This window comes from Orussus abietinus, unplaced genomic scaffold (assembly GCF_000612105.2).
Source record: "Orussus abietinus isolate OABI.00-Male unplaced genomic scaffold, Oabi_2.0 scaffold80, whole genome shotgun sequence".
NCBI lineage: Eukaryota > Metazoa > Arthropoda > Insecta > Hymenoptera > Orussidae > Orussus > Orussus abietinus.
In genome coordinates, this window is record NW_019394321.1 from 365,669 (window position 1) to 392,551 (window position 26,883).

Consider the following 26,883-nt stretch of genomic DNA (forward strand, 5'->3'; position numbering starts at 1 on the left):
TCATAAAAATGTAATAAAAGAAGATAAAAGGATCGACCAATCACGGTCCTTGCTCATCTCTGGTGAAAGCGAACGTAGGAAACCAGAGGGCAGCACACAATGCGATCGCGCGACCTTACCCGTGAGCAATCTCCCAACTCATCTCTGTGAATAAATCAGATTGTCAGAATGATGTACCTAGTTGAGACAATGTAGCGTCATAATCGTTCTGAAAAATTGACTACTTAAACCTCTCTAGTAACAGATAAGTTTCAGGGGAACATCCCAGAACTGCTGCTGCCTACCTTGATCGTTTCATGAATTAATTTATGTAAACTTTACTAGAAATTCCAAGATTTATATTGCGATTCTCCTCGTCCCAGATATTTTTGTTAAATTCAAGGAATGCTAGAAAATCGGTTAATCAGTAACAATCAGTAACATGAGAGATGTGAAAGGAAACATGAAGGCTGCCATAGATCCTTGGGGATACAGTAATTGTCCATCTGGCGATTCGAACGTTTGCAATAGTTTCGAGGATTGTTTCGTTGAAAACATAACACTAACGGATCAATTACGGCTATCCGACTCTGAGCAATATCTTGAGCGACTTTGTGAGTATATTAAATGAATAATATAAATAACGTGAAAACAATAGCGATAAATAAATGATCGATTGACTGAAAAAAAGTTGGTACCTACATATCAATTGACACTTGTCGAGCAAGTCGAGAGTTCGGGCTGATGTAGATAGCTCTCAATCTAATGCTATGTATCCGTTCTGATTAGGATACATTTATCTTTCGGAATTGACATGTTTTATGTTATGGGTGACTTAATATTATGACTGTGATAACTATTATTTAATATTAGACTCACGACTTAAAGCGATTAAAGGAGGTACAACAAAAAAGGATCTGGTTACTTCTTTATCGAACGTCAAGGAAGATTATATTGCCAGGTTTATAACTGCTGGACAAAGTTTGGAATCCGTGGAAGAGGATCAGCTAACTAGTAATCCATTGTTACGTCATATAGTACCACATCTGCAGGTTCGTGTGAATGTAAATTATATCGTTAAACTAGCGATTTAAATAATTAAGTACTCTGTACTAATTTGTGGTTAAATATTTCTATAGGCTTTAACCGTGTGCGAGCTGGTTCACTTATTAAAAGCAGACATATTAGAAATAGTAACGAACGAACAAAAGGAAGAATTAGCAGCGTCTGAAGACAAAGAAAGTGAAGTAAAACAGTTAGAAAAAACGGAAAGTTAAATTTTATCACGGATAAAGAAATGGCAGTCAACCAGCTGTCAGGGAAAACATTTTTGCTTGTTACTGGTGCAAGCCAGGGAATTGGCAGACAAATCGCACAAACCTTTGGTTCGTTTTTAGGAAATGATTCACATGTAGTTCTATTTGCAAGGAATGTAGATGGGTTAAAGGAAACTGCTAGTAAATTACCTTCCCATGTGAAAAGTAATTGTTATAGCGTTGATATGAGTACTGCAACATCTGAGCAATTTGAAGGTAAAGATTTTTATGTAAGGATGTGACACGTATGAATGTGTGCTTAAGCAATTATACTTAATAAATTTTAGGCTTAATAAGGGAATCACTGAAAAATGCTGGTCCAACGCCATTCGAACGAGCAGTGGTAGTACATAATGCTGCTTCACTTGGTGATCTGAAACGTACTATCGGATTAACAGATTGTGAAGAATGGCAAAAATATTACCATCTTAATGTAATTTCTGCTGCTGTATTGAATGGCGTTTTCATGAAAATATTCAATGACGAACATAAAGCAAAAATACTCGTAATCAACATTACATCTTTGTGTGGTATTCAACCGATGCAAACCATGGCATATTATTGTACTGGGAAAGCTGCCAGAGAAATGTTTTTCAAGGTAAAATATTACGATACATCAGAAGTTACGAATCTCTCATCTATAAATTGATGTAAATTTTTTTTTAACATTAAATAACTGTACTTTATACAGCTGTGTTCATATTGGTTTTGTAGGTATTTGCATTAGAACATGCGGATATTAATGTATTAAATTACTCTCCTGGTCCTGTTCGAACTGAAATGTTTCATAAAGTTTGGAACTCAGCTGAGGGTGACGTAAAGGAATCGTTAATCGGAACTAAAGAGACAATGACAGTGTTAACAACGGAACAAACAGCATATCGATTAATAGAAATATTGAAGTTGCAAAAGTACAAGTCGGGAGACCATGTGGATTATTTTGATGAGTTATAAAACTATGAAATTGTCATAACATCTGCAGCTTGAAAAATCAGTGTACATCAAATAGCATAAATAAGTAACGATGTGTCGAAATACTCTGGATCGTTCTATTGTTATTGGTATAATTAGTGTAAATAAATGTATCAAGAAGAAAGTATGCAGATATGTAATCAAGAAATAAATCATAACTTTGCTCTCGTACATTATCTATTTCATTTAATATTCTCTTACAATTGTATTTATTTTACAACTGTGTTTAAAAGTGTTGATTTTACGTACAATATTGTTAATATTTCATATCTATTAAAAAACCATCCAAAATCTACATCCGTTAATAAAAATATTTGTAGTCAATTCTTTTTATTTTCTATTACTACATGCTAGATATGTGATCGAATTTGTATAACACATAAATCATTTATCACAGTTTTTCTTCTTAACTGCATTATTTCCTGTTAAATCTGCCTTTACAAATCTATATAGAATTATTTCAATACTTTATTTTAGGTACTTTTGCCTGAGATTACTTAGACATTATTTTCGTATGAAATGAAAAAATGTTCACCTCAAATAAAATTAAAACGTTCAGTGTTCAGTTTTAAAATTAGAAAGCACCATATAATATTATGACTTAAAGCAAAGTAGGCATATGCGGCTTCCCTTTAAACGATTTATTTTTAAAAGAAACATCCTAAAAAAAAAAAGAAACAAAAAGTCTTAACAAGCACCTTATTGTTCGCGCGTTCAAAGATGATCTTAAATGTAACGTACATCTTTGAAAAATTAGGACCTTATTTAAAACTGATATTTGGTTCTTCAACTATAATAAATTGTGCGTTTTAAATTTAACATCACAATAAGTAAATCCTGCTTAAAAACCCACAGGATATCCATTCACTTTATCACATTTAAATTTGAATGATTTGTTCCATGCCTTTTACCGTATCCAGTCGAAACATCTCGTGCAATTATTCATTCTCTTGAATAAGCGGTTCATATCGATCACTACTGAATTTTGCTAGCTGCTGTTCCACTTTAATTATGATTAAAATCATGATTATATAAAATCCTGCCGACACTAACCAGATAGGTGACGGATATAGAGGTGGCATAAAACTAGAATATATTAAAGTGTACAGCGGTGCTGCTCCCAGTGGTGTTATCGTCTCCACTGAAGTTGTCAGAGAAAATACTTTTCCTGAGAACAAATAAACTCTAAGAAAGCGTCCATTCTGGAATATTTTTACGTTAAGGAAATATTTTCTTAGAAACTCCGACACTCAATTATGCTGTTTAATTGCCTACAGAGACGCAATAAAGACAACACTAGTACCACTGAATAATAATCTTACCAATGTCTTGCGTTGGTGCTGATTTCGATATTATGGCTCTTAATAAAGGTCTGTGAACTCCTCCAAACATTCCTAGACCTACCGATAAATACATGTGCCATGGTAGCCATGTAAAAGATTTTATACACGCACTGATGAAATTTGACAAGTATGCTAACACCGATAGAGCCGTGTTGGAGACACCTGGAAATGAAACCTTTGATAAATTGTGATCATTTTATGTCATTAATTAACGACAACGTTAACACCGAAATTGAGGGTACTCAAAAAACTTCTTTGTAACATACTTACCAACGTAATCTCCTAAAAGTTTAACGCCAAGAATAGTACCGAATATACCCATTATGACATTTGTACCCAAGTAATTTGAGAACTGCATTATGTCCCAACCCAGTCTCTCCCTTGCAAATAAAAATCCAATGGTGGACTCGCCTTCAAGTACCAAAATTGACAATGCAAGAGCAATTATACAACACCAGACTATGGTTCGATCGAAACCATTTCGACGCTTAATGCACGATCTAACCATCTCTTGCACTAGGGAAATGTTAAATAAACTGCCCCATGATGCCTGAGAAAAGAACGATTGGGTTAAAAAGATTCTTCATCCATACATGCCTATATGTTTAAACAAATAATAGTCAAAATCAGTTGAAGTGCATCTGCACACCTACAATGGGACAACTCACCGTAGATTGATTCCGTACAGGTTCGGGAACATAAAACAAAACGTAAAGTGTCGCTGTAATACAGCAGGCCGTTGCCACTATGAAGACAACGCTATAACCAAACTTGTCATAAACCAAGGGCCCTAAAAAGATACCCAATAAAAGTCCAATGGATATGCTCGCTTCTAACCATGCTAATTGCCACGCTCTGTCGACATCGGTTGTGATGTCTGAAATATAGCAATACGTCGCCAAAATAAGAGCACAGAAGCCTCCACAAAAAGCTGGAGGCACATATGCTAGTAGTAAAAACCACGGATCGATGTCCCAGTTGCAGAGAAAGGAAAATATGATAAACATTATTGTGAATCCTGGAATAAAAACATTAATCCATGTAAATGACATATGTACTAAACCTAAATTACTTTATACCAGAATTTAGTGACCTGTTTCAAGTGTCGGTTTAAATAAATTATATTACTACTAATTATGCAGTTGTTTCTGTATAAATATAAACGCACCGGCATATCCAGAAACAAGAAGAGGCTTACGCCCGTACTTATCACTCCATGGTCCCAAAAACAGGGACAGAAACGCAGGTAACATGCTCTCGATGAGAGATTTCACCATGAGGATAATACTAACACGAGGTTGTGCTTCAGCCTCTATACTGAATGCCATTTCGCTACTGCTATTCTGGTGCAGGACAAGGCACTCTGTCTTGTTTATTGCTAGCGTTACTCTACAAGTACGATATACTATTAAATCCGTCAAAATGGTCCCTAGAAAAGTAATATTTTAGTAAGCATTTATTTAAAACCATAACTCACCTGAATAAAAATCCTTACTAATAAGTGTTTAATCGACACTTTAAAAATTATTCCACCAAAAATCCATAAAACCAAAAAAAAGCGTTAAGGCCCTATTCGTTCCAATTCGGAATACAAATAGCAGATTAAAGAAAACTTTTTTTACATTTAAGTTGTCGCAACAAACATCGAGTAAAATTGAACAAAAATTAATAATTACATATCTAAGAATCCCGCTATCTTAGGATATTGTACTTCCCGCCAGAGATGAATTGGTTCCCACTTCCTCTTGAATTTAGAAATCGGGGTGATAACAAAAAGAAAACTACATATGATTAATTTTGGCGCCACATTTGTAGATACGTGTTCAAAATAAATCTAGAGTTCCACACGAGGGCAGCACTTGATAACACAAGTTGCTGCTTCAAATTCGCCTCCGCATCGATAAGCTATGAATTCGTGTACTTAATCGGAAGTCAGCTACCGAAATTCATTAATCATCGTCTGAATTCTTTGTCATTCCGAAATTTGCGTTTATATCCCGTTTAATTTATGTTAGGCAAAGCCGATAAAACATCCCATGCAGGGTAAAACTACCGATTTTAACGCGATTAAAGCCGTCCTCACATGGAACTCCATATGTTAAAATTATGAAATACCTGTGCTAATCCATAAATACAAAATAATCTATCATTGTAGCGTTCAGGGTATTTTAGATAAAGTTAATGACACATCGTCAATGATAACTTATCGGTCCAACATTCAGCATTCAAAAGCGAATGTCGTATCTTCAGATTGTAATAATTTATGTGCTCTACTGAATTATTAAAAACAGTTCCAGTAGATATCGTAACTATCTATACCACTAAAACTAGCCGAAGCATTCCACGAATTATGTAAATCACATTGTGTCAAGGACCGAGTCAAGCTTCCTTATCTCCCTGATGTTTCATATAAATTTATTAACTATCTTCCAACATTTGAATTTATTTCCCTTAAAACAAATTAGGAAGAAAGGGCAGTGAAATAATAATAATATAAATTTTTTTGCATGTGAATTTATTATTTTAGTATAACTATACCTGTTTCAAAAACTATTTATAAAATCAAAGCACAACTTTCTGTACAATTATCCAGATTTATTATTCACATGAATTCAAGTATTACAAATAAATCAATGAATAAAATAAATATCAATCTGAAAATCAGTTAAATACCACAATATGACCCTGGTTAGAAAAATAAATATACATCACACAGTAGTTTTATCATAAAGCATATTAGACATTTCATACTCTTACGATATCACATTATGGGAACAAATTATCTTAGATATGCAATCCTACATTTGTTCTAGCACAATAAGTAGAGCAAACAAAGACCAATGTTATTTACCCATGTTATTATATGATATGGTCGCATACGAAAACAGATTGGGGTTAGATCAGGTAATGACCAAATGAACCCTTTGATAAATTCTATCAATCAGTTGATAAGAGTACCTGTCATTGCTTGAGCGAAAAGTAACATCATCATAGGCGGTTGCACCAAGGCATATTTCTTCCAACCACCACTTATCCGGTCCATACTTTCACATCAACGAATTATGCTTTCGAGGCGTTGTCAACCTCTATCACTTCAGACTGGAATGTATTTCTTGAAGATTCAACAAGGATTTGTCTTCCTGAGGTAGAAATTGTTATTATACATAACGTAAATAGTAAATACGTACCTCGCTCGCAAGATAAAACGCTTGCAATTACACCATTTTGGGAAAACTGTTTATACTTCCGCCACTATTGTGAATGCATGTCCAAGCTAGATGGGAATACTTGGAGTTATTTTTCCGAGGTTACGTACAGTGGCGCCACAGTTTTATTTGAACTAAAACTACAGTATACATAGCTAAAACAAGAACCTAATTTTATGGAAACATCTGACGTCACTCCTCAACTTAAAAATGAAATACGCGCAGCACAAATTTCACTTGATGTCATTGATCCAATAGTTAATTGTATGTAATAAATGTATATATTAATGGGTTTTCGAATTTTTATTCAGGTTGATTCAAAACATTATTATTCATTCTCTTCCGAACGTAATCGGGCATTAGCATTGGTTACACGAATTGAGAGTTGCTGAGCTCGTTCTACGATAGCCTTTCGCTTCTTGCTACTCACGGCATGTGCAATTTCTGCACAGAATTTACGATTCTGCATCATTAAAACCTCTAACTCCTGTAAAGAATTTAATTAAACAAGCTTAAGCGATCAGACTATACCTCATCCTTAAAATTGATAAAATATATCAATAAGTATATGCAGTTTTGCATCGTAACTATAAAATTTGTTAGACCTTATAAACAACACATATACTAGACATATTTATTTACCTTGACATTATGTACCAAAACCTTACGGAATCCTGTGGGTAGCATATGACGCGTCTTTTTGTTGCTTCCATAACCAATATTAGGCATCAAATATTGACCTTTAAAACGTCTGCGCACCCTGTTGTCAATACCTTTTGGTTTTCTCCAGTTACGCTGTAGAATTCCAAAAATCATAAAAATTATGCCTAACAATGACAAGAGATAACGATAAACTGAACCTTCATCGTCGATACATGTTTCTCAAAATGTGTACAAACTCATTATTTCTTTTTCATTGAAGGCATTTGATGTATATTAAATCTACGGCATTTTACTATGTACACGAATGGGTAATCTGACACTATTCGGAAGAAAAAGTGAGGTTACCTTGAGCTTGTCATATCGATCACTCTGGTGACGGATAAACTTTTTCGTCCTCTTCTTGATGATTGTAGGCCTGTACACCGGACGTATTGACATGTTGACCGTTTAACTGAAACTGCACAAGACCGACGTATTAGCTCGGAGAATTCACGTTTACATGTAAACATCCACCATACGTAAAGAGTCACGTTTAAGCTATCATATCTTTATTAAACTTGGCATGAATTCGAAAAATAATTCAACCATGATAACAAACGAATGATTACGCTTCGACGATTATCGATGTTTATAACAATTTCAGAAGGATTCCACGGAAAATATTAGATTCCCTTATACATACAACTCCCGGCGAGAAACGTCCCACGGAAAGGTTAATTTTAGCACGAAGAAAAACATAGTTGCTGCAGAATCACTGAACCTGTCTAAATATAGTGGCGCCTCAAGGGAACTCATTAGAACTAAACCCACATTTGACCCAATGAAATAATGCTTAATATTCACTAACAAAATCAGTAATTTATTAATAAGTACCACGCCAAGCTTCTGTTATTAATTTACTAACAACGAATTCGATTAATAATAGTTAATACGTAAATTTAATATCTACGAACTGTCGTCGGTAAAATAGTTTACTGTCATAAATTTAGTTCTCGGTATGTCGATAAATATAATTTCAAGAATTCGACGCGATCAGCGCAGAATTCTGAAGTTGCGAATTATATCACGAACAATCGCTTATACTTACTTTTCACCCGCGTTTATACAGAGATTAGGTTAGGTGATCAAAGGCGGTCCAAGTGCCTGAATGATTTCGTAATAAAAGACAGAATTATAGGTAAACTCGATGCATTCTTGCGTATTGTCTTGGAAAGCGTACATGGTTAGGTGATAATTTTTTCAATCAATTTTCAGCATAATATGAAGAATTATTTTATGTACTCGATAAAGATATCTCAGGGATAATACTTCCTTCAAGAATGCTGGAAACTCCTGTTTATAGATGAAATGGTGGTTTGCAAGGTTTTTAGGATAACAAATTGTATAAGGTTTGCTATCATTTTCAATAGTAAAAATTGATTTATGCAACTATTACCATCCTGATTAAAGAAGTCGTTTTAGAATACCTGCTACAACGTTGAGACGTAAATGTCTCAGAAATTATGTGTCAAATGCTAGCACACCGAGGCAAAATAATAGTTTATGGGAGTCCTTTAAACGTAAATTAACATGGACTGTGCCCATTGGAATTGGAGTATCTTTAATCGCTTTATTACAATTGCGACATTTAAGAAGACATCCATATCCTAACAAAGAAATACAATTAAAGACACCTATTAATGAATTAGTGGTATGGTAGTTTTTATATCGCGTATTTAGCTGCTGAGTTTTGTCTTTTTATGTCATAATTTTTCTTTCTATATTATTATTTATCTTGATCCATTGAATGTCATCATTTCGGTATTATTTTTAGGTAAAATGCTATTGCGGATTACCACTTAGGATCTCTAGTCGAATATGGGGTTGGATTGCAAATACAGAAGTTCCAGTTGGCTTAAGGCCAGTCGTGTATGGATTTTATGCAAAGACATTTTCTGCCAATTTACAAGACATTGATACTGATCTTTCCGCTTTTCCCACTTTAGTGGACTTTTTCGTTAGACCTCTTAAAAGCGATGCCAGACCAATTGCTCAAAACACCAATATCGTAAGTATACATTTCTTTTTCTTAATTGCTGTTAATATCTACTTCTAAAGAATCATCGGAACCTCTAAGCTGAGCATTATAGTAGTTTTGACTGTCACAATTATCTATTTTATTTTCTGTTTCCTATGCAATACTTACATAAATAAATAAAATATAGGTTTCCCCTTCAGACGGCAAGGTGATCCATTTTGGACCAGTGACGTCCTGCCAGGTTGAGCAAGTAAAAGGAATGACATACAATTTAAAAAACTTTTTTGGTGAATTCAGTTGGTCAGAAATGGATAAGCTACATTCGGGTATAGAGCTTGAGGGTGATGAATACGTTACGTCGCTTCTAAAAAATCCTGAGAATCAAATGTATCAGCTGACAGTATACTTAGCTCCAGGGGATTATCATCGTTTTCATAGTTCAACCGATTGGAAAATAGAATTTAGAAGACATTTTCAGGGTGAGTTTTGTCACTATCTCCTGTTAAATTTAACTTACAGCTGCTTCAATTCCATTCCTACAGAAAATTGCAAATTTTCTTACAGGTAAATTGCTAAGCGTAAATCCAAGGGTAGCAAGTTGGCTGCCTGACTTATTTTCAATCAATGAGCGTGTTACTTATTTTGGCGAGTGGGTAGGTGGCTTTATGGCATACACTGCAGTTGGTGCAACTAATGTTGGCTCTATAAGAGTATATTCTGACGAGGCTTTAACAACAAATACTAGAAAATGGAAGAAAGGCAAACACAGTGATGACCTGTATCTGGATTACAAAGTAGGCAAGGGGGAATTATTTGGTGAATTTAGAATGGGCTCCACGGTCGTTCTGCTTTTTGAAGCTCCAAAGGATTTTCAATTCTGTGTGAAGCCTGGACAGTCTATCAAAGTTGGTCAAGCATTATCCGACTGTGCCGTTCAGGAAAACTAGTAATCATTTGCCCGAAGCAATTTTAATTGCGAAACAGTGATTTTGAATCTTTCTTTCATACGTATACTAAATAATTAATCGTGCGTCATTAGACAAGTAAGAAGATAGGTAAAGCGACAAAGTCTGAAAAAAATACGTGAAGCAGTTGGTGCAGCACCTTTCGTCTCATTGGGAACAATAACTGAGAAACAACATAAAAATAATTAAAAGAGTATATACCAGATGCAAATAATATCATCATTTTATACGTAACTTGGACTATCATGCTTTCTTTAATCCTTTCATTATACGAAATATAATTATTTTCAAATGATCAGGACTAGAGATTAATCGCGTAATTATTATTTTTGGCCTCAGCGACATAATTTTACAGACGATTATAAAATACAGTTCAGATTGTTAAGTTAAAATTATTAACACGTGAAGAATAATGCTCACAGCATAGCTTACCTTTTTTTTTGAAGGAATGCTCGGCAAACTATGCTGTATTGTGGTTTCATGCGTTGCCTTGATGTAGAAAGTTTTTACAATAAAAGAAAATCAGTTTTTTTTATTCAATATTAGTAAAAATGTATTTTTTAATTTTTTTACACAATAAAGATTCATTGGATGTGAAGTATCATAAATGAACTGCATGCGAATCTCTAAAAAATAGTCCATTTCACTTAACAGAGGTTAAGAACTATTAATTTTAATACCGACAATTATGAGTGTGTTCTGCCTGTGATAAATGAATTTAGAGCAATGTCTCCTTTAAATAGAGTAGCTTAAATATTGCAGTTTTCTATAACAATAAGTCAAATATCTGGTTAACTTCATGCTTGACTGTCATTTGTCGCAGACTCTTGTAAAAACTGTATCATCCTCGTTGTCAAATACAGCGCAGCAAAAAAAAAAAGAAGACATCGAAAATTCATTTTTCCGTGTTGCTACCACAAAATAATCCTGGAGCGTTCGTTAACAATTGGTGAAATACAGACGAATGATAACTCACTTGTCTCTGTGAATGTAAATAAAATTAAATACTAATCAATTATTCGCAGACGCTACGAGATGAAGCGTTGGGTGATCGAAAACAGTCGACGATACGATAACTCTTCCTGACACATGACATGTATAAAATAAATAACATTTATGATCATAACTGATCCATTCCTTTGCAAAACCCAAGAACGGTATCAAAGGGAAAAGTCCACCGTTTCACATCTCTTCCTTCCTCGATACGTACTATTTGACACGATGGGAACAGAAAGTTACGTCCTAAATTCCTTTCTTTGACTTAACTAATCGCTAAAATTCGCATAACAATCGCTTACTTAAATAGGACCATCCTTAAAGATACAGCTTCACTCTCTCTCTCTCTCTCTCAACGTCTTGGTTAAGTACTCATAGTAAGACTTATTTTTTCGCAGTACACGGTGCACAATAGTATACCAAGCCAGGTGCAAAAGTATGATTTCTATTGGAAAGAAATATATTTTCAACTGCTACTGCGTTTGCTCATCTTCAATGTCGATGACTTTCTCTTAGTCGACGTCTTTCTTCTCACGTTTTTCACGATACAACTCGTATACCACACCTCGTGACGCGTTGCCGTCGAGGTGCTTAGACTTGTACATCTTTTCTCCTTTTATTCTACGTCTCCGAGGTCAATTCCTCTTCACCATTCGTTCCCTGCAGAATCGGTGGAAAATTCGAATTCGTCACTTCGCATCTTTGTTCCTCTACAATGGCGGGATATCACATAGTTGCTCATTTCAAGATCACTTCCGTGTCTACTCTCCGTTGACTACTTCGGTTGTCGAATACCATCGGGGCAGATTTCGCCCCTTTAAGGAGTTCGATAATCGGGCTCGTGATCGACATTACTTTTTTCTCAGTCAGTCTGTGTGGTTTTTCTTTTGACCCCGCCATCTGGGAAAATCGGCCCAGACACCAGGATCTTCTCCTTCAAGTACTGGTAGTTCTTTAGTCTGGATACCGCATAATCCTGTAAAAAAAAAAGTCTTTCAATTCTAAGATAAAAATTAAAGCGACGTGAAAATGGCGTTGGAGAGGTTTCATTGGTGAAATTTTTCTTCGTACCGAGGGTACCCAATCGTTTCAAACTTTGCCTCGTGGACGAGGAGATGCTCTAGGGAAGATCCTAACAGCCATCAAATTTCAGTTTTTCTCAAATTCGTTTATAGACATTTAATATTTTTTTCCGGTTTATCAGATAATTGTATATGTATCTCTTTACCCAGTATCCGAAGGGGATCTGCGATAATTTAGCGTTGACAATACTCCAAAGACCCCAAAACAAGTGACTGGCCAAGGAGAACATTTTGATTTCCGCCAACATGCGCTGCTCTTCTGCCGGTCCCTGTTTGCCCATGGTCTTCAAGTAGCTCTTAATGAAGGTGAGCTGTTAAAAAAAAATAATCGTTAGCAAATCCAACGGAATAACAAATTAAGAAGGAACAGAGCCAGGACAGAAACGAGATCTCAATTGCGTCCGTATATACGGGGGAATATATGCACAAAAGCTGTTTCATATTTTTCTTATCTCCATTCTACACTTTACAGATAATTAACATTCGCAGAACGATTGATATCAATACAAAGATACTTCAGGATAGAAAAAAAATACTGAAGTTACTTCATCAGTTCTCTATCCTAATGTCCCTTAGTAGAGGTTCTTAAAAGTATATTGCGATAAAAATGGCCTTAAGCGTACGTCTAATCGTTATAGATATTTAATGTCTACGTAACTTCGTTCTTCAGCCGATCAGCGTGTAACAAAAGAAAGCGAGAAGAAAAATCATCCGAGGATGATGACACATGAAAGGGGTCAAAAGAATACTAATACTTATGGTGACAGTTGGCTGACATCATTTGTAGATGAGTTTTTTGGTCTGAATACATTCGTGTACAGCTTTGGTGCAAATTGAGCAATCATTTTTCAGTATTTCCACGTTTTCGTTGTGGCGACTCGAAAAAACACAAATGATTGGTAGCAGGAGCAACAAAAAAAGATTTCTTCTTTTGGAATTTCTTTTGGCTTTCACCAAAAGAAGAAGCCCATTGGTCCTCATTTGCGTTCGTTTGTAAATCACGTTTCAAAAACTTATTAAGACCTCGAGCAAAAAAATGCAATGCTTGGTCGGTGCAATTGTAGTACAAAAAAAAAGGATAAAGAGAAAATACACACTTTGGTAAAATCATTTCCTCTAGCGAATTAAACGTGACATCTATGCGGACCAAAGTTGCGTATCAATTGAAGATACGAGACGGATGCATCAATTTCCAAATTTCGCGGTTCATTAAATATTTTTAATATTTTATAGATAATTTATGTCAATCATTCGACGAGGCCTTAATAGTAAGATCGAAGCTTTAATAGCTCGACCGATAGTTGTCCAAGTCTCGAAATAATATCTATTAGTTAACAATTTGTCGAGAAAAAAAATGTTCCACAGCTGCTCGGGCTAATGTTTCGGCCTCAAATTGAAAGCTATTTCTTCGCGATTTTTTTTTCCGCAACTCCATTATCTATTTCCAGAAAATAAGTTTCGAATTGATACAATTACTAGCTGAGGATAAGGAGGAACATAAACAATTATAAGAGTAACACGCAGTGATAACAGATGATAAGAGGAAAATACGTATAACTACCTATAAAATAGAATGCAACCGCGAAACTCTGCAATTTACAATTTGTTCATTTCTTCAAAGAACTACGGGAGATAAAGACTCGAACACGTTAGAATGAAAAAGTGTTGCGCAATTACAAATTGATTATTTCGCTGGCATGTAGAGACAGGTGTCATTGCCTGGGGTTTACACGTATTTAAACAGATGTAGGACATTCTTTTAAGCATCCGGGGGGGGGGATCTTCGTGTCATCGGTCCGTACACTAAAACACGTACGGTATTAATATAAAATCTTTCTTAAACGATTGCGTAACTCGTGATACATTTCAATTTTTATCCACTCGTTAACCATGGTTTAGAAATGCGAAACCAATGGAGAAGTTGTCCGTTACTCGGAGAAATAAATAGGCAAGATTTTCCTGACATCAATGACGCCATTATCGAGTGTTCCTCGTGACCAGATCAACCATCACGTGCATAACGATGAAACTTACAACCAGCATTAAAATCAGAACATAAACAAGTAAATAATATTTTTATAAAATAAATTTTTTACCAAAGGCATCTACTTTTAAAACTGACCGAGCTTCCTCCTCCTAAAAATGTCCAAATTGCCAAATACATCCCAGTGATTAAATACAATCCTCTTAATTAATTGAAAAAGAAAATCACTCTCCGAATGAAATCCTTTGAATTGACAAAAAAGAAAGTGACCACTCATGAAGTCGTCTACATTAGCCCGAGAATCGCCGCTCTGAGCAGCAATGAACAGTCTTCTCGCGATGAACCTCAAAGAATAATGTAATTCCCGGTTACAAACATATCTGTATCTTGCAAGTAACCTTCGAGGCAGATAACGTGAAGAGCTTTCAAACATTTCGAGACTCGATATCTCAGCCCCGATGGCAGATTATACCATGGTACAATTCCTTCCGACGGTTTTTTATCGACATACCCGGTCCACGCAGATCGTACAAGCAGCATTGCCAGGACAAAGAAAAATCCAACTACCGATTAACGTTTAACAAGTGTGAAAAAGTCAGTCTCAAAATGAAATTTATCCACGAGTAAACGGCCCAAGAGAAGATCAGCCCAGCCATGGACCACCGCGGCAATAAATATCGCCAGGACACCAGCAACTTTTTCACCAAGCCCGATGCATCATTTCAAGAATGTCTTGCAAACCTAATTGCATTTTTTCTTACATCATTTTAACACTGCATCTCATAAGGAGTTCTCGAAATGACGCATCAGCCTGCGCAGAAAATTCGCTCGTTGGCGCTCCGACTGGTCCCCGCACCGATAAAAATGCACTAATACGATTAACATCCAATGCCACGTGTACTTGTACATTTTCTAATCCGTAATTCTTCCATTTTACGTGTTTCCATGTGAAACTTCGATCCCGAGGTTTGTGAAAATAGATGTAGATTTTCATCGGTTTTTTATCAGCGCGGCTGTCCTCATCTTCTTCGTCCCGGAATTGTCCACAAAAACAACTAGATCGAGTACACATTTATCCTACTGGCAATACCACGTACAAGACGAATGGCACGTAGCAGCTCGATTTCTGAAATACTCGTATAGCGTGGGGACGGCCTCTGCTTCGGAGTACGTGCGATCAAGATCGTACTTACTCGGTCGTTTAAACGCGTGCACACGTGTGCATGGACACGCGAATAAATACAAATATATATCTATGTATGTATGCATATATCAGGGAAAATAACATAGTGGATTGACTATTGAGAGTGCGTGGAGTGGTACTCTATTCTTGTAGAGGCGCAGATGCGGTACTGGTGTCGCCAAGTCCGGAGGCACCGGTTGCTTCTGGGTCCCACAAAAGTGCTCTCGGCGGGTCTCTCAGCGCCCAGTGCTCTCAGATTCTCTGACGGCAGTTTCATATTGCCCTCCCCGAATTGCCTTGCAGGCCTCAGCCTTGTCTCAGAGAATAGCGGTCCTGTGAAACTAATACATACACACGCAACACACGCCAAGGTGTCCTGCCCCTCTCCTCTAAAAACCCGGCGACGATACATCCCCGACTGGAATGTCATTTTCGCATCGAGACCGTACGCCAACCCCGAACCCAGGGTAGTCACTCGACGTAAGATCCAACGCGACCACCGAGATGCCCGATTACGATCGTTCGAGTTTAATGAAGCAAGTCGATAACGGACCCTTTTCGTCGCAACTGGGTCACGAACTGGAGTCAAAAGACCTCTTCGGAGAAGACGAATGATTTTTTAGGATGACGAGGAATTGGAAGGAAACGCCGAGCAGGAACCAGCATCGGCGAGGACCTGGAAACCCTTGGAGTTTCCGGATCTTGCCTTGATGCAGGGTTCCCTCGGGCGTCTCCCAGATTCGTTCGCTCCTCGGCTTGGAAGAGGTCTTTTGGAGCTCCTGCGATATCTGGGAGATGAAAGTTAACGAATGGCTTGAGAACTAAAGAGCATATGGGTACCGACAAAAGCGAACAAGGCAACGGTAAAACTACGATTTCGGTGATGATCCGGGTCGCGAGAACGGACTCGGGCCCCTGCGCCGGGGAGTTTGCACGTCCGAGAACGAGATGTGGAGAAAACGTAATTTGGTAGACGCGAGACGGGTCTAGGACATGCAACGGAGATGTCATGCATGACGAGTACATGTCTTACCAAGGTTTCATGGAACGTTCCCCGGAACCCTCCCCAACCCCAGGACTTACCTTTTGTTCCTTCGAAGGGCCCGCGTCTCCTCGCTCCCTGTAGAAGGGGTACTCGGCCTCGGTGTAGTCGTACTGCCACTCGACGAAGTGATTCGCCACGTCGAACCCTCGGTAATTGTAGGAACAGTACTCGAAGTCGATCAGCACAAGTTCGGACTTCCTCGTGTTCTGGCGCAGCAGGATGTTGCCCTCCTGCATGTCGTTGTGGCAGAAGACCACGGGATGCTTCTGCTGTTTCACGAACGATCTGGGAACGAGAGATTTCCATGATTGTAGAAAATTATTAGAATAGAGCAGAGCGTGATACTGGACGCCCCGGTTCGGATCCATATACCCTGGCGGAGCGAGTGCCCGATAGTTATAAACGCGAGGATCGGAAAACTTTACAGAGTTTCGAGCTAAATATATTTGCGGCGAGACGGCATCAAGTTCTATACGCCATGTTTTCTCAAACACCACAAGATGAAGAAACGAGAGTTTCGATGATTCGAAAAATTGGGCAAAAAATCGGGAATCCTCTTTGGCCTTACTTAAACCAGGATATCTCGTGCACCAAATCGATCGACTTGAGCACGTTCGCGTTCTCCGCCTGTCGCGGGTCCAAGTTCTCAACGTTCTCCAGGATGTTGGTGGTGGTGTCCAGCCACTTGGCCATGGTGTTCCAGAGCCACGTGGGTTCTTTACTGATGGGCACCTGCATCGAGTGTATCTGGGCCATTTTTTCGGCGATCATCGAGCTGAGAACCGGGTCGGCGAGTTCCTTGGTGAGCAGTGGTCTCGCCGGGATGTACTCCTCTATCCTACCCCCGGGAAAGATCCCGTGGAGTTTAGGACCGAGTCGCCTCTCCGACAGGAGGGTGAAGATGACGGACTCCGTGATGAGACCCTCCAGGGCTCTTTCTCCGTGCACCTGGCCGTATATTCGCAGCAACACCTGTCGGGGCTCCCCTCGGATGGGCACCGTGCCTTCCGGTAGCTGCACATTGTACAGCCAGTTGCTCAAGCCTCCGCTGAAACGGAATACAGTATCCGTTAAAGGATGCATCTCCTGATACCGCACGAGTCCCTGATGCTCCATTACGCTCCATTACGCTCCATTATGCGCCTCGATTACAGTTATAAGACAACTTGACTCTTCTCGACTCACTCAAACGGGGAATAAAAATACCTCCCTACCAAGGTTGGCGCTATGGGACCCTACATACCTGTAGATACCATCGATTGATAACACAACTAAAAATATAACTGCATGCACCGGTGCCCATTGAAATTGCAACGCTTAGGAATAGCGGGATATAAATATAAGAAATTGTGCCAGCTCTAAACGATGTATCGTCGATTTCTGTCGATTTCTGTCGATTTCTGTCGATTTCTTGCTTTTAATTACGTAATTCTCGGTGTCGGGATTATAGTAGCCCCCTGTACAGAAACCAGCAATCGTATATACCAACCTGATGCGCTTGAGGATGATGTTGTCCGCGGTAACGTGCTTCCAAACCCCGTGCAAATAATCGCGACATATCCTGGCTGCGGTTTCCCTCATTTCCGGACTTTGCTCAGACATCTGCAAAATGAGAACCTCGTTAAACAATTTCCGCAATTAACGTTGCATAATTTCTAGGACGAACTGGAAGGACGTTCTCGAAATTCGCATAATTTAATTGCCTCGTGGACAACGTCGACGTCGAAGGCTACTCGAATCTCGAAGAAGTACTCCCTGACCGACTTTAATTCCTTAATCATCGAGAGATCTCGAGTGCCAACGAGAGGAGTACATCCGCGTTTTCTCTCTCTTTCGAGTGGAAAAATCACAAAGTCGAGGCAAAGTAAAGACATTAAGGATTCGCCTCGTTAACGCGTTATGCTCCGAAGTTTCCATCGGAAGTTAATTACGTGGCCTGGGCGACCACGCCGACGAAACAAGCGAAGAGACCCCGAAACCCGTAAGCCTCGACCACGGGCATACCGGGCATACCGGGCATACCGGGCATACCGGGCATACGATCTAACCCCCGTCACCCTGATTCACCTCATTGCCCCAAACTTGCATTTCACTTGCGCATACCGACGTCGTTACGTTCGGTACATGCGTCTTACGTAACCTTATCGAAATCAGGTATTTCGTGGTTAGACGCCATTGGACTATCGATAAAAGGCAATACTTTGAAGGGTCAATCGTCCACGAATTTTTTCTTCGAGCTGGGCGTATCGAATCCTTTGAAACTTTACCACGTGACTATTGAGGATACGCGAAAGGTCCTAATTGAAATTTCATGGAAGTCGGGACCTCCCTTCCAGCCTCCGTGTACACGGTGTAAAGTAACATGATGGTATAACCCAGGTCGGAGAAAAGTTTGACCAAGTCTTCGACGGCACTTTCGCTGCTTCCGCTCGCGTGCACGATCGGGCCGGAAAGACGAACCTGCGACGGAAATGCAACATTTCGCCATCGCTCTAGCGGAGTTCGCGATGCGAAGCGCCCGACGGAGATAAGGTGAGATTTTCTTGGACAGGGATCTTGCGGATCGGCGGACGTTCGGAGACTGGACCGGAGTAAGTGCGCAGGTTCGCGCCATCGCGGTGGGCCCGGTCGATATCGGCGCCTCGCGTCGAGGAGCCTCGCATCGAGATGCCACGTATAGGGTGGGCCGAAGTAGCGGAAGAGTTTCGGTGGAAACGTGAAAATCCTTTCCTCCGAGAGAAAACTCGCACGGAGACGCGTTCGTCCACGGAGGACGAGGCGACCTTGGGCATAAACGTCACGTTTAACCGATAAAAGTGGACATTGCTTAAAGCGACTAGTTTTATTTAGCCCAATTTCTTATCCGAGTCCACTTTTATCGCTCCAGAGTCAATTCTGGAGCCTAAGGTCGCTCGTCCTCCCGCTTCCCTATCGTTTGATTTCCCTGGCGCGCAAGTTGAAATTCTATCGGTAAGTTTCCACTAGTCTCGCGTTTATCTACGCGTGAAATCGATAGGTGACATCATTCGGCAATTTGTCGTCAAATCGGGTCTCGACGTCGACTCCGTTCCGGTCGCGGCGCGAGCTCGTCGACAAGGTTTTCGAATAATCCTTGATAAAAGCCTTGAACGTTGCGGTATCTAGGCACGATGGAACTATAAAATCGCCATTGCTGAGCTAAATTTGCAGCCACTTACGTACGTATCCGCATCGCCTTGTCTTACACCGAGCAAGAAAAATTCAGCAAACCAAAGAAACGTTTTTTTCAAATAGTACCAAAGAAATATTTCATGGATTCAACGAATAATTAATTCGTTCAAACAAATTGTCAGAATTCCGAAGAAACGTCGCATCCAATTTATTCGAGGTTATTTTTAATCCGCGCGGTTAAATAGAATTTTTTGTACACCCTCCACCTGTCAATTGAATCCCTCCGTTCGGCTTGGCCGGGTTTACCGCGACGCGGATAGTTTGTTGGATGGCTGCACCCGCCCCAAAAAATCCTAACGATTTTTAATCCGGGAAATAAAATCGAATTTATTCCGCAACGTCCACGCGTCGACTGAAACCGTGCGGATCGGTCCGTCCGGATTTATCGTAACGCGTGTATCCATCTTTGGTCGATTTCCCTCGACAAAGTGTTTCGACTCGATCCATAGTCCAAACTTATTAATATCTCCACCCTCGTCCAGCCTTGTCCTCGAGAAGGACGCAATTCCATTTGGAGCCGACAAAGACGCGAGAGGAATAAAAAAAAGGGGACAAAAACGAGAGGAAAAATGAAAAATATCTTCCGGTAACATCGAGGCACGCAAAGAAACGACGAAGTATCGGTCACTTTGACGGGTGATGAGTCGCGGGTACTCACGACCGAGCATCTTCTGGCCGATGAAGAAGAAAAGTAAAAAAGAATACACGCCGAACGCGCAAATCGGAGAAGGAAAACGTTTAACCGTGAGTCACCGTGGGCGGAATGCCGCGAGCCGCAAAACACGTTACGACTTTCAATAAAACTGCCTGAAATGTGACGCCCGGACGGTGCGTTGCGTAATTCCCACGTTCATCGGATAGGAAGAAAAAATGATCTCGCTTCGCGTTCCTCCGCGGAAACGGTTGACTCTGCGCGAATGTGCATTTATGCGTCCTTTTCGGAGACATCGGTATGGTCGAAACGCTCGAAAAGTAAGTCGATCAGAAATCGATCGAGTGCCGAGCACAACCAAAGGAAGTAACTCGCTCGATTATCATCGACGAGTGTATATACCTTTTGATAGCATGCTGCTATGCACGTTCCCGCCGAGATACGAACTGTATTTGTTTGTCCTGATTTTTGTGCCGTTCAAACTCAGCCAGGCAGTCGTTACGATATAATGCGGTATCTGCGTCGAGAACGTAAAATATTTTCCGATTTACCCCGCTTTCGCGAGATCGTCTCGACGTCGAGAAAAAGTAACGAAAGTCACGAGGAACAATTTGGAATAGCGCAAAGTAGAGTCGAGTATCTAACGAAGAAGGGGTAAACAGCTTAGGCAGCTGTTTTCGAGCTCGTGATTTGGCTCGCGAGTACATTGATAGTAAGTACCAGAAATCGCGATTTACCCTTGACAAAAAACGTCTTACTTTGGCATCATTAACAAATGGATCCTAGTGGTCGCCTCACTTTTTTTTCACTCCAAAGCGCAAATAATGATTAAACGGTTTAAACGTTAACCCTTTTAGGGCTCAACCAACCATTTGTGTTTGGAAATAAAAATGGTCAAAATGTAAAGGCATTTCTCAGGTGCTCGCGAGCCGTGCAGGGAAATTCTATTCTATCCGGTGGAACCGACGAGCGCCTCGTTCGAATTGACCAATTTGAGGGTTTCTCGTCGCCTCAAAGGTAGAAATAAATTGAAATTTTATGTACGCCCGAGAGCCCCACCGCCCCCTCGCGTCTACGAAAACGAATTCGCTTATAAAAAATAATTTTCAAAACTCTATAAACACGTACGTGTATCCGATGTAGTCAAGTCGGGGAGGTATACAAGTTTGTCGGACGATACGTCGAGCGACTAAGTTCTGGACCACCTCGATCAAGTGATGCGTAATCGAAACACGCACTCGCAGGTCGCGAAGGACACGAGAGCCCCACCGCGTCTCGTCTACGACCCGTCTACGACCCGTCTACGAATGTTTCGATGGTTCGGTATCCGACGCTATGAAAATACTTCCACATTGACCAACCGTACGTCACGAGTCAGCCAAGGCTCTGCAGGTAGGAACGAGCAAACGTGCTCTCGAGAGTCCTTCCAGGTCTCTCCAGGTCACTCCAGCTAATCGCCGATACGTACTCTGCATCGCATCGCACCGATCAAAAAGAAAGTGAAGACGATTCAATTCCTCGACTCTCGGTCCATCGAAAATGCGGGAAAAAACGATGCAAAAAAACAAGTTGCACCAATGTCGCAGGTCCGATCTTTTTCTTTCTTTAAGTAGAGGAACTTGCCTGATAAATGGCCACTCAACGGGAATATACAGTGCTGGGTAAAAGGCGACAAATTTAGAATACGCAATGAGGTTATGCAACTGCACGCGACTTTTATGAAATTAAACCCTGCTACGTCGTTGCATTCGATCCCCTCGTATATTTTCTAATCACGCGCTCCGTTTTTCAATAATGCCTACCTAGAGAATATTACGTGACGATAAATCGCCGCGGTAAATCCATGCATATCTGGACAGCTTTAATGGTCGCAAAAATCGCTACGATTTATCGTAACGTGTGTAGCCTCCCTTGGACGCGATCTTATTCTACTTTTATTCGTTCATATGCCAAAATTTGGTTTAAGTACCCATCGGTTATCCGAAATTCTTCGTCGCCTTGAAATCCAACAAATATCTAATATAAGAAAATATCCTTGCTTAGGTTTAATTCGGGCTGCAGCCACCTAACCAACTAACGGCAACCGGGAACGTTCTCTCGGTCGGAGTTTTATCCCTCAGTTTTTACGATAAAACGTGGAGTCGAATCCAGCAGAATCTCGAAGTCGCCCACTGGATCGTTTTTGACCCATGTCGACGGAAATAACGACAGGAATGGTCTAAGTCGATTTTAACTTGCGACCTCGAGACAGCCTACTGAACTTGCATATTTTTGCATGCATCGAATTGGTGCATAATCAATACTCCACCTGGTTATTTTTTATTGCCGCGCAACACCTTTATTGGTTATATTTTATTCACCTTGCGGTGTTAATTATACCCCAGTATCATCATTATACAATTATGCATGCATAATACAAATTATTATTTTTTTACAGGCGATGTTTTATCCCTTCAAAAATGACGGAAAAATATTCAGCTAAGAGTGGCACGCCCAAGTGGATTCCCAACTTGATTTTTTTCTCTCCCAGAGTTTGGTCTAACCGAAACAACCGGTTTTTGGTCTTCGATCTACGATCTTAGGATCCATTTTTTTCGGAGACTTTAATGCACGAAAGAAACGTCTTCCCGACACGACGGCTTACAAAAAGAGAAACCGTTTATGCCGCCATGTTCTTTTATTTAAGGTTTTCCGTGACTCATATTCCAGGGTAGCCGATTAAAATTCCAAGAAGAGATTGTCCCGATTGAGACAAAATATTTGAACGATGCTCAACATCGTTCAGATTTATGGTACACGGTATCGTTACGGTTATCAAATTACCCAGAAAGCCTGCATTGTGTTCCTTAATAATTATCGATCGACTGCCTACAATAATAGTGTTCTCTTGCAGTCCACCCAAGCCTATTACTCACAAGAGATTAATAAGGAGGCATTAAAAAAATCCCCATAAAAACTCCCGATTTAAATAGCTTTAAAGTACTCATAAAATATTTCCCCGACAACTGAATCTCGTTGCTAACTCCAAAATGCCTTAAAAGTACATTTCAACGTCCTTTCTGTAATAAAAAATCGGGTGGTTCAGAAATTCTGTTCAAGATGAAAATTTTTAGTTATAAATTATGAAATATATCAAGACTATGAAAAGAAAACTATGAGCAGGTGTATAGTTAGTTCATACGCGTATTAAGTGATAAGGAGCGATACGCGAAATTCAAGGTGAAGGTATGGTCGCAACTGCGGACAAGAAGAGGTGAGAGTGCTGCGAGTCGGCTGTTCCGCGACCAAGCGGAAATACGTGGAAGCTGTATCTTATCTAGGTGACGTGTACTTACATACCTTGTTTCCGACACCCATTCTGTCGTCGTTTAATCGCGCAGGCGCAGGGTCTCGCGATCGAGCCACCGGTCGGTCCAGGTCGGTCCGGGTCCGTCCACAGGGCCGAATTGGTCGTCTTTGTCCTCGAAATAACCGCGAGGTGGGTTAACGTACCGAATTAGGGTGGCGATTTCACAAGAGGAAGAGCGGCGTGTGAGTCGGTTGAGTAGCGCCAAGTAATCTATGACCGATTTTCACGGGAGCGACGAGAGCAATCGAGCGGTGGACGACTTTGCGAGATATTCAGAGTAGAGATTCGAAAGAACTCGACGGTATTGCTTCCCGGTCGGGGCGCAAATGCGAATGATGCGAACGATGCGACTGAACGAAGGTACATGCACGCGATGTCACGAAGTTAAGGTTAGTTGCACCGTGCCGTGCCGTGCCGTGCCATGCCGTGGTGGGAGAGTCGACGGCGCACCGTGATTGGCCCACGAGGAGAGTCGCTCGACCAATCAGGAGTCGCGGATTTGACCGCGCTCGGCGTCTCTATACTCCGTGCTTAACCGTCGCTTGACGCTCCGATGACAAACGACGCGGCTCGGCCCTTCTTGAACTTGATTGGAAGCTTAACCAAAGTGTGCCGCTCGTTATCACGCGTTACCTGCATGTTGCAATGTATGTACATACATACCAGAGATTAAGCAGATGAGCGCTAACCGATCACTCAACAGTTGTCTCCTCTGAATGCACCCAATATTCTTTACAAACATGAAAATGCTCTATAGAATATTCGTACTTACCTTTGCGTAAGTTTCACAATTAATTTATTTTAAAGGTCAATTTTATTTGTCCTGTAAGAATCTTCCAGGATTGACTGTCTCTAAAGAAGAATAATATTGTATTGCATGTATGTCATACTGCTGGGCGACGAGAAAGAATGCTGAATTCTTTGGTGAGTCAAGTGTCCTTCGCTATTTTAACATTTTTCATATTTAATTCACAGAATCACCATGGGACTTGGAGAACATTGCCAGATACAAGTGGCAGATTGGGGATCCGTTGAGAGCGAGGTAGTAAAAAAATATACGTTAACAAATAGCATTGGCCAAGAAGTGACCGTTATTTCATATGGAGCAACAATAACGACTATAAGGACTCCGGATAAAAATGGACAAACTACAGACGTGGTACTTGGATTTGATAACATTGAAGGTAAAAATATTTCATGGCATGAAAATAATGGCAACGAAATTAAACAAATATACTCAAGCTGATTTTTATCATCGACAGGTTATCTCGCGAAGAACAATCCCTACTTTGGCGCAACAATAGGGCGGGTTGCAAATCGCATAGCCAACGCCCAGTTTATTTTAGATGGTGTTGAGTACAATTTGTCTAAAAATGTTGGAAATGATAGCCTCCATGGAGGAATAAAAGGTTGGAATGCGCGAGTGTGGAATTCTACGATAGAATCTAATAATGTCATCATGACATTACTGAGTGATGACGGAGAAGAAGGATATCCAGGAACTGTGATTGCTTCTGCAAAATTCTGCCTTACCGAAGAGGGACAACTTATCATTGAAATGAAGGCTTTTACGACGAAGGCAACACCAATTAATTTAACGAATCACAGTTACTTCAATTTGGCAGGACATGTAAAAATCATTACATTTATTTTGAAGTACACACAAGGCTGTCAGTTTGAAATTTGCATGCTACTTTACCAATGATTTTTGCTCTTAATATGATAACATTTAACTTGTTATTTTTTAGGATACCAACTCAAAGGAGCTCTACAATCATGTGTTTAAAATAAATGCTGATCGTTGGACAGTGACTGATTCAGAAAGTATTCCCACAGGAGAGATTAGATCCGTGGAAAATAGTGTGTTCGATCTGAGACATCCCACGGTCCTTGGTAAAATTATCTCTAGTGTACCAGGGGTTGGTTATGATTATAACTTTTGCTTACTCGAGGATAGCGAGGCAACAAAAGAAAGATTTGTCGCGAAAGTTTTGCATCCAGCTTCCGGCAGATACTTGGAAGTGTTTTCTGATCAACCTGGTGTTCAGTTCTATACATCTAATTACTTTCCAACTACGATCGACAGTGCAATCATAGGAAAAGAAGGCAAGAAATATTTAAAACACGGTGCATTCTGCCTAGAAACTCAAAACTATCCAGATGCTGTAAATCATGTAAGTGTTGTAGAATGAATATAGTTACATATAGTAATCAGATGTTAATGACACTTTCTAAATTTCAGGCCAATTTTCCAAATAGCATTTTGAGACCTGGCAAAATATATTCTCATACAGTTATTTACAAATTTGGAGTGGAAGCATGAATTTTATTCACGTGGTTCCTTCTGTATGCATGCAATATGAACTTTAAAATAATGCATTCTACGCATATATTTCTTACCGAATAATCTGTATAGTTGTCATATGTATTTTTTATATTCTCAATTTATGATTGCAATGTTCATATTTATGTTGAATATTCTGTAATCAGATATTCGTGGACCAATAAAAAAGCAATGAATTTAATTGTCCAGATAACAAATCTGATTTATTATATTTATCAGATCGGATGGGACAATCGTGTCACTGTACAAATAAGTGATATCTGATTTCACATGCTGTTCTCAATGCATAATCCAAGTCTGTGTTTAATAAGCTTTTGAAAAGACTTCACGTCTTGATAAAGGTCATGAAAATTATCTGCATTTAATCTTAGGGGGTACAAATTGAAAAATGATAATAAGATGAAATATTAGAGTGGAACTAATAGTCTACATAAATTGTTAATCTAGGAAACATATCTAATACTCTTACATTGCCTGTTAGTCATATTTCATATATTTTAACTTCAGGTATAAACAACTTCAAGCCAGATCTGAAGTCTCAAGTAAAATGACATTTCTGAACGTATAATAAAATTTA

General features: G+C 39.6%; 7 protein-coding genes across 18 annotated transcripts; 4 read left to right on the top strand and 3 right to left on the bottom strand.

Moving 5' to 3' along the window:
• Window positions 1-296: 296 nt before the first annotated feature.
• On the top strand, window positions 297-1,289 carry LOC105694591. The gene is made up of 3 exons (XM_012415428.2): window positions 297-593; window positions 853-1,031; window positions 1,119-1,289. Exons 1-3 carry the CDS (start codon window positions 422-424, stop codon window positions 1,254-1,256), a joined length of 489 nt encoding a protein of 162 aa, XP_012270851.1. The 5' UTR covers window positions 297-421; the 3' UTR covers window positions 1,257-1,289.
• Window positions 1,277-2,438, top strand: LOC105694590 (sepiapterin reductase). Its single transcript, XM_012415426.2, has 3 exons — window positions 1,277-1,511; window positions 1,583-1,893; window positions 2,010-2,438. Exons 1-3 carry the CDS (start codon window positions 1,277-1,279, stop codon window positions 2,247-2,249), a joined length of 786 nt encoding a protein of 261 aa, XP_012270849.1. The 3' UTR covers window positions 2,250-2,438.
• LOC105694589 (proton-coupled folate transporter-like) lies at window positions 2,427-6,874 on the bottom strand. 2 transcript variants are annotated; one of them, XM_012415424.2, is made up of 7 exons: window positions 6,799-6,874; window positions 6,569-6,722; window positions 4,779-5,039; window positions 4,279-4,628; window positions 3,881-4,160; window positions 3,590-3,772; window positions 2,427-3,435 (listed from the first exon to the last, which is right to left on the bottom strand). In XM_012415424.2, exons 2-7 carry the CDS (start codon window positions 6,651-6,653, stop codon window positions 3,206-3,208), a joined length of 1,389 nt encoding a protein of 462 aa, XP_012270847.1. In that variant the 5' UTR covers window positions 6,654-6,722; window positions 6,799-6,874; the 3' UTR covers window positions 2,427-3,205. The 2 variants fall into 2 exon arrangements, with proteins under 2 accessions (XP_012270847.1, XP_012270846.1); XM_012415423.2 differs by having other exon boundaries at window positions 6,569-6,846.
• A 226-nt stretch (window positions 6,875-7,100) lies between these two features.
• On the bottom strand, window positions 7,101-8,203 carry LOC105694592 (60S ribosomal protein L32). The gene is made up of 4 exons (XM_012415429.1): window positions 8,162-8,203; window positions 7,825-7,936; window positions 7,459-7,611; window positions 7,101-7,303 (listed from the first exon to the last, which is right to left on the bottom strand). Exons 2-4 carry the CDS (start codon window positions 7,915-7,917, stop codon window positions 7,145-7,147), a joined length of 405 nt encoding a protein of 134 aa, XP_012270852.1. The 5' UTR covers window positions 7,918-7,936; window positions 8,162-8,203; the 3' UTR covers window positions 7,101-7,144.
• A 381-nt stretch (window positions 8,204-8,584) lies between these two features.
• LOC105694516 (phosphatidylserine decarboxylase proenzyme, mitochondrial) lies at window positions 8,585-10,695 on the top strand. 3 transcript variants are annotated; one of them, XM_012415253.2, is made up of 6 exons: window positions 8,585-8,656; window positions 8,734-8,867; window positions 8,929-9,169; window positions 9,293-9,526; window positions 9,684-9,975; window positions 10,061-10,695. In XM_012415253.2, exons 2-6 carry the CDS (start codon window positions 8,827-8,829, stop codon window positions 10,441-10,443), a joined length of 1,191 nt encoding a protein of 396 aa, XP_012270676.1. In that variant the 5' UTR covers window positions 8,585-8,656; window positions 8,734-8,826; the 3' UTR covers window positions 10,444-10,695. The 3 variants fall into 3 exon arrangements, with proteins under 3 accessions (XP_012270676.1, XP_023287546.1, XP_012270678.1); XM_023431778.1 differs by having other exon boundaries at window positions 8,932-9,169; XM_012415255.2 differs by having other exon boundaries at window positions 8,941-9,169.
• A 68-nt stretch (window positions 10,696-10,763) lies between these two features.
• On the bottom strand, window positions 10,764-24,085 carry LOC105694518 (choline/ethanolamine kinase). 4 transcript variants are annotated; one of them, XM_012415262.1, is made up of 6 exons: window positions 23,953-24,085; window positions 18,241-18,353; window positions 17,320-17,799; window positions 16,790-17,036; window positions 12,686-12,850; window positions 10,764-12,433 (listed from the first exon to the last, which is right to left on the bottom strand). In XM_012415262.1, the coding sequence occupies exons 1-6, from the start codon at window positions 23,968-23,970 to the stop codon at window positions 12,320-12,322; spliced, it is 1,137 nt and encodes a 378-aa protein (XP_012270685.1). In that variant the 5' UTR covers window positions 23,971-24,085; the 3' UTR covers window positions 10,764-12,319. The 4 variants fall into 4 exon arrangements, with proteins under 4 accessions (XP_012270685.1, XP_012270688.1, XP_012270686.1 ...); XM_012415265.2 differs by having other exon boundaries at window positions 23,949-24,079; XM_012415263.2 differs by lacking the exon at window positions 23,953-24,085 and adding an exon at window positions 21,742-21,933.
• Window positions 19,830-26,499, top strand: LOC105694517 (aldose 1-epimerase). Of its 6 annotated transcripts, XM_012415261.2 has the most exons (6): window positions 19,830-19,948; window positions 23,051-23,933; window positions 24,938-25,146; window positions 25,225-25,592; window positions 25,711-26,136; window positions 26,205-26,499. In XM_012415261.2, exons 3-6 carry the CDS (start codon window positions 24,945-24,947, stop codon window positions 26,283-26,285), a joined length of 1,077 nt encoding a protein of 358 aa, XP_012270684.1. In that variant the 5' UTR covers window positions 19,830-19,948; window positions 23,051-23,933; window positions 24,938-24,944; the 3' UTR covers window positions 26,286-26,499. The 6 variants fall into 6 exon arrangements, with proteins under 6 accessions (XP_012270684.1, XP_012270682.1, XP_012270680.1 ...); XM_012415259.1 differs by lacking the exons at window positions 19,830-19,948; window positions 23,051-23,933 and adding an exon at window positions 23,973-24,091; XM_012415257.1 differs by lacking the exons at window positions 19,830-19,948; window positions 23,051-23,933 and adding an exon at window positions 24,199-24,322.
• The last annotated feature ends 384 nt before the right edge of the window (window positions 26,500-26,883 follow it).

What these genes read in the sequence shown, in the direction of transcription:
- LOC105694591 (XM_012415428.2), top strand. Translation starts at nt 422, where the DNA reads ATGAGAGATGTGAAAGGAAACATGAAGGCTGCCATAGATCCTTGGGGA. An exon ending in GCAATATCTTGAGCGACTTT is followed by an intron (nt 594 to 852) that starts GTGAGTATATTA and finishes ATTTAATATTAG; the next exon opens with ACTCACGACTTAAAGCGATT. An exon ending in ATATAGTACCACATCTGCAG is followed by an intron (nt 1,032 to 1,118) that starts GTTCGTGTGAAT and finishes ATATTTCTATAG; the next exon opens with GCTTTAACCGTGTGCGAGCT.
- LOC105694590 (XM_012415426.2), top strand. Translation starts at nt 1,277, where the DNA reads ATGGCAGTCAACCAGCTGTCAGGGAAAACATTTTTGCTTGTTACTGGT. An exon ending in AACATCTGAGCAATTTGAAG is followed by an intron (nt 1,512 to 1,582) that starts GTAAAGATTTTT and finishes AATAAATTTTAG; the next exon opens with GCTTAATAAGGGAATCACTG. An exon ending in CCAGAGAAATGTTTTTCAAG is followed by an intron (nt 1,894 to 2,009) that starts GTAAAATATTAC and finishes TTGGTTTTGTAG; the next exon opens with GTATTTGCATTAGAACATGC.
- LOC105694589 (XM_012415424.2), bottom strand. Translation starts at nt 6,653, where the DNA reads ATGGACCGGATAAGTGGTGGTTGGAAGAAATATGCCTTGGTGCAACCG. An exon ending in TTTCGCTCAAGCAATGACAG is followed by an intron (nt 5,040 to 6,568) that starts GTACTCTTATCA and finishes TTACTTTTCTAG; the next exon opens with GGACCATTTTGACGGATTTA. An exon ending in AGCACCAACGCAAGACATTG is followed by an intron (nt 3,436 to 3,589) that starts GTAAGATTATTA and finishes ATTTGTTCTCAG; the next exon opens with GAAAAGTATTTTCTCTGACA.
- LOC105694592 (XM_012415429.1), bottom strand. Translation starts at nt 7,917, where the DNA reads ATGTCAATACGTCCGGTGTACAGGCCTACAATCATCAAGAAGAGGACG. An exon ending in ATCGATATGACAAGCTCAAG is followed by an intron (nt 7,612 to 7,824) that starts GTAACCTCACTT and finishes GGAATTCTACAG; the next exon opens with CGTAACTGGAGAAAACCAAA. An exon ending in TTTTGGTACATAATGTCAAG is followed by an intron (nt 7,304 to 7,458) that starts GTAAATAAATAT and finishes AATTCTTTACAG; the next exon opens with GAGTTAGAGGTTTTAATGAT.
- LOC105694516 (XM_012415253.2), top strand. Translation starts at nt 8,827, where the DNA reads ATGGTGGTTTGCAAGGTTTTTAGGATAACAAATTGTATAAG. An exon ending in AGGATAACAAATTGTATAAG is followed by an intron (nt 8,868 to 8,928) that starts GTTTGCTATCAT and finishes TCCTGATTAAAG; the next exon opens with AAGTCGTTTTAGAATACCTG. An exon ending in TTGCTCAAAACACCAATATC is followed by an intron (nt 9,527 to 9,683) that starts GTAAGTATACAT and finishes AATAAAATATAG; the next exon opens with GTTTCCCCTTCAGACGGCAA.
- LOC105694518 (XM_012415262.1), bottom strand. An exon ending in CACGAGATATCCTGGTTTAA is followed by an intron (nt 17,037 to 17,319) that starts GTAAGGCCAAAG and finishes TCTCGTTCCCAG; the next exon opens with ATCGTTCGTGAAACAGCAGA. An exon ending in GCCCTTCGAAGGAACAAAAG is followed by an intron (nt 12,851 to 16,789) that starts GTAAGTCCTGGG and finishes TTTTTTTAACAG; the next exon opens with CTCACCTTCATTAAGAGCTA.
- LOC105694517 (XM_012415256.2), top strand. Translation starts at nt 24,679, where the DNA reads ATGCACCCAATATTCTTTACAAACATGAAAATGCTCTATAGAATATTC. An exon ending in TGGATTTGATAACATTGAAG is followed by an intron (nt 25,147 to 25,224) that starts GTAAAAATATTT and finishes TATCATCGACAG; the next exon opens with GTTATCTCGCGAAGAACAAT. An exon ending in ATCCAGATGCTGTAAATCAT is followed by an intron (nt 26,137 to 26,204) that starts GTAAGTGTTGTA and finishes TCTAAATTTCAG; the next exon opens with GCCAATTTTCCAAATAGCAT.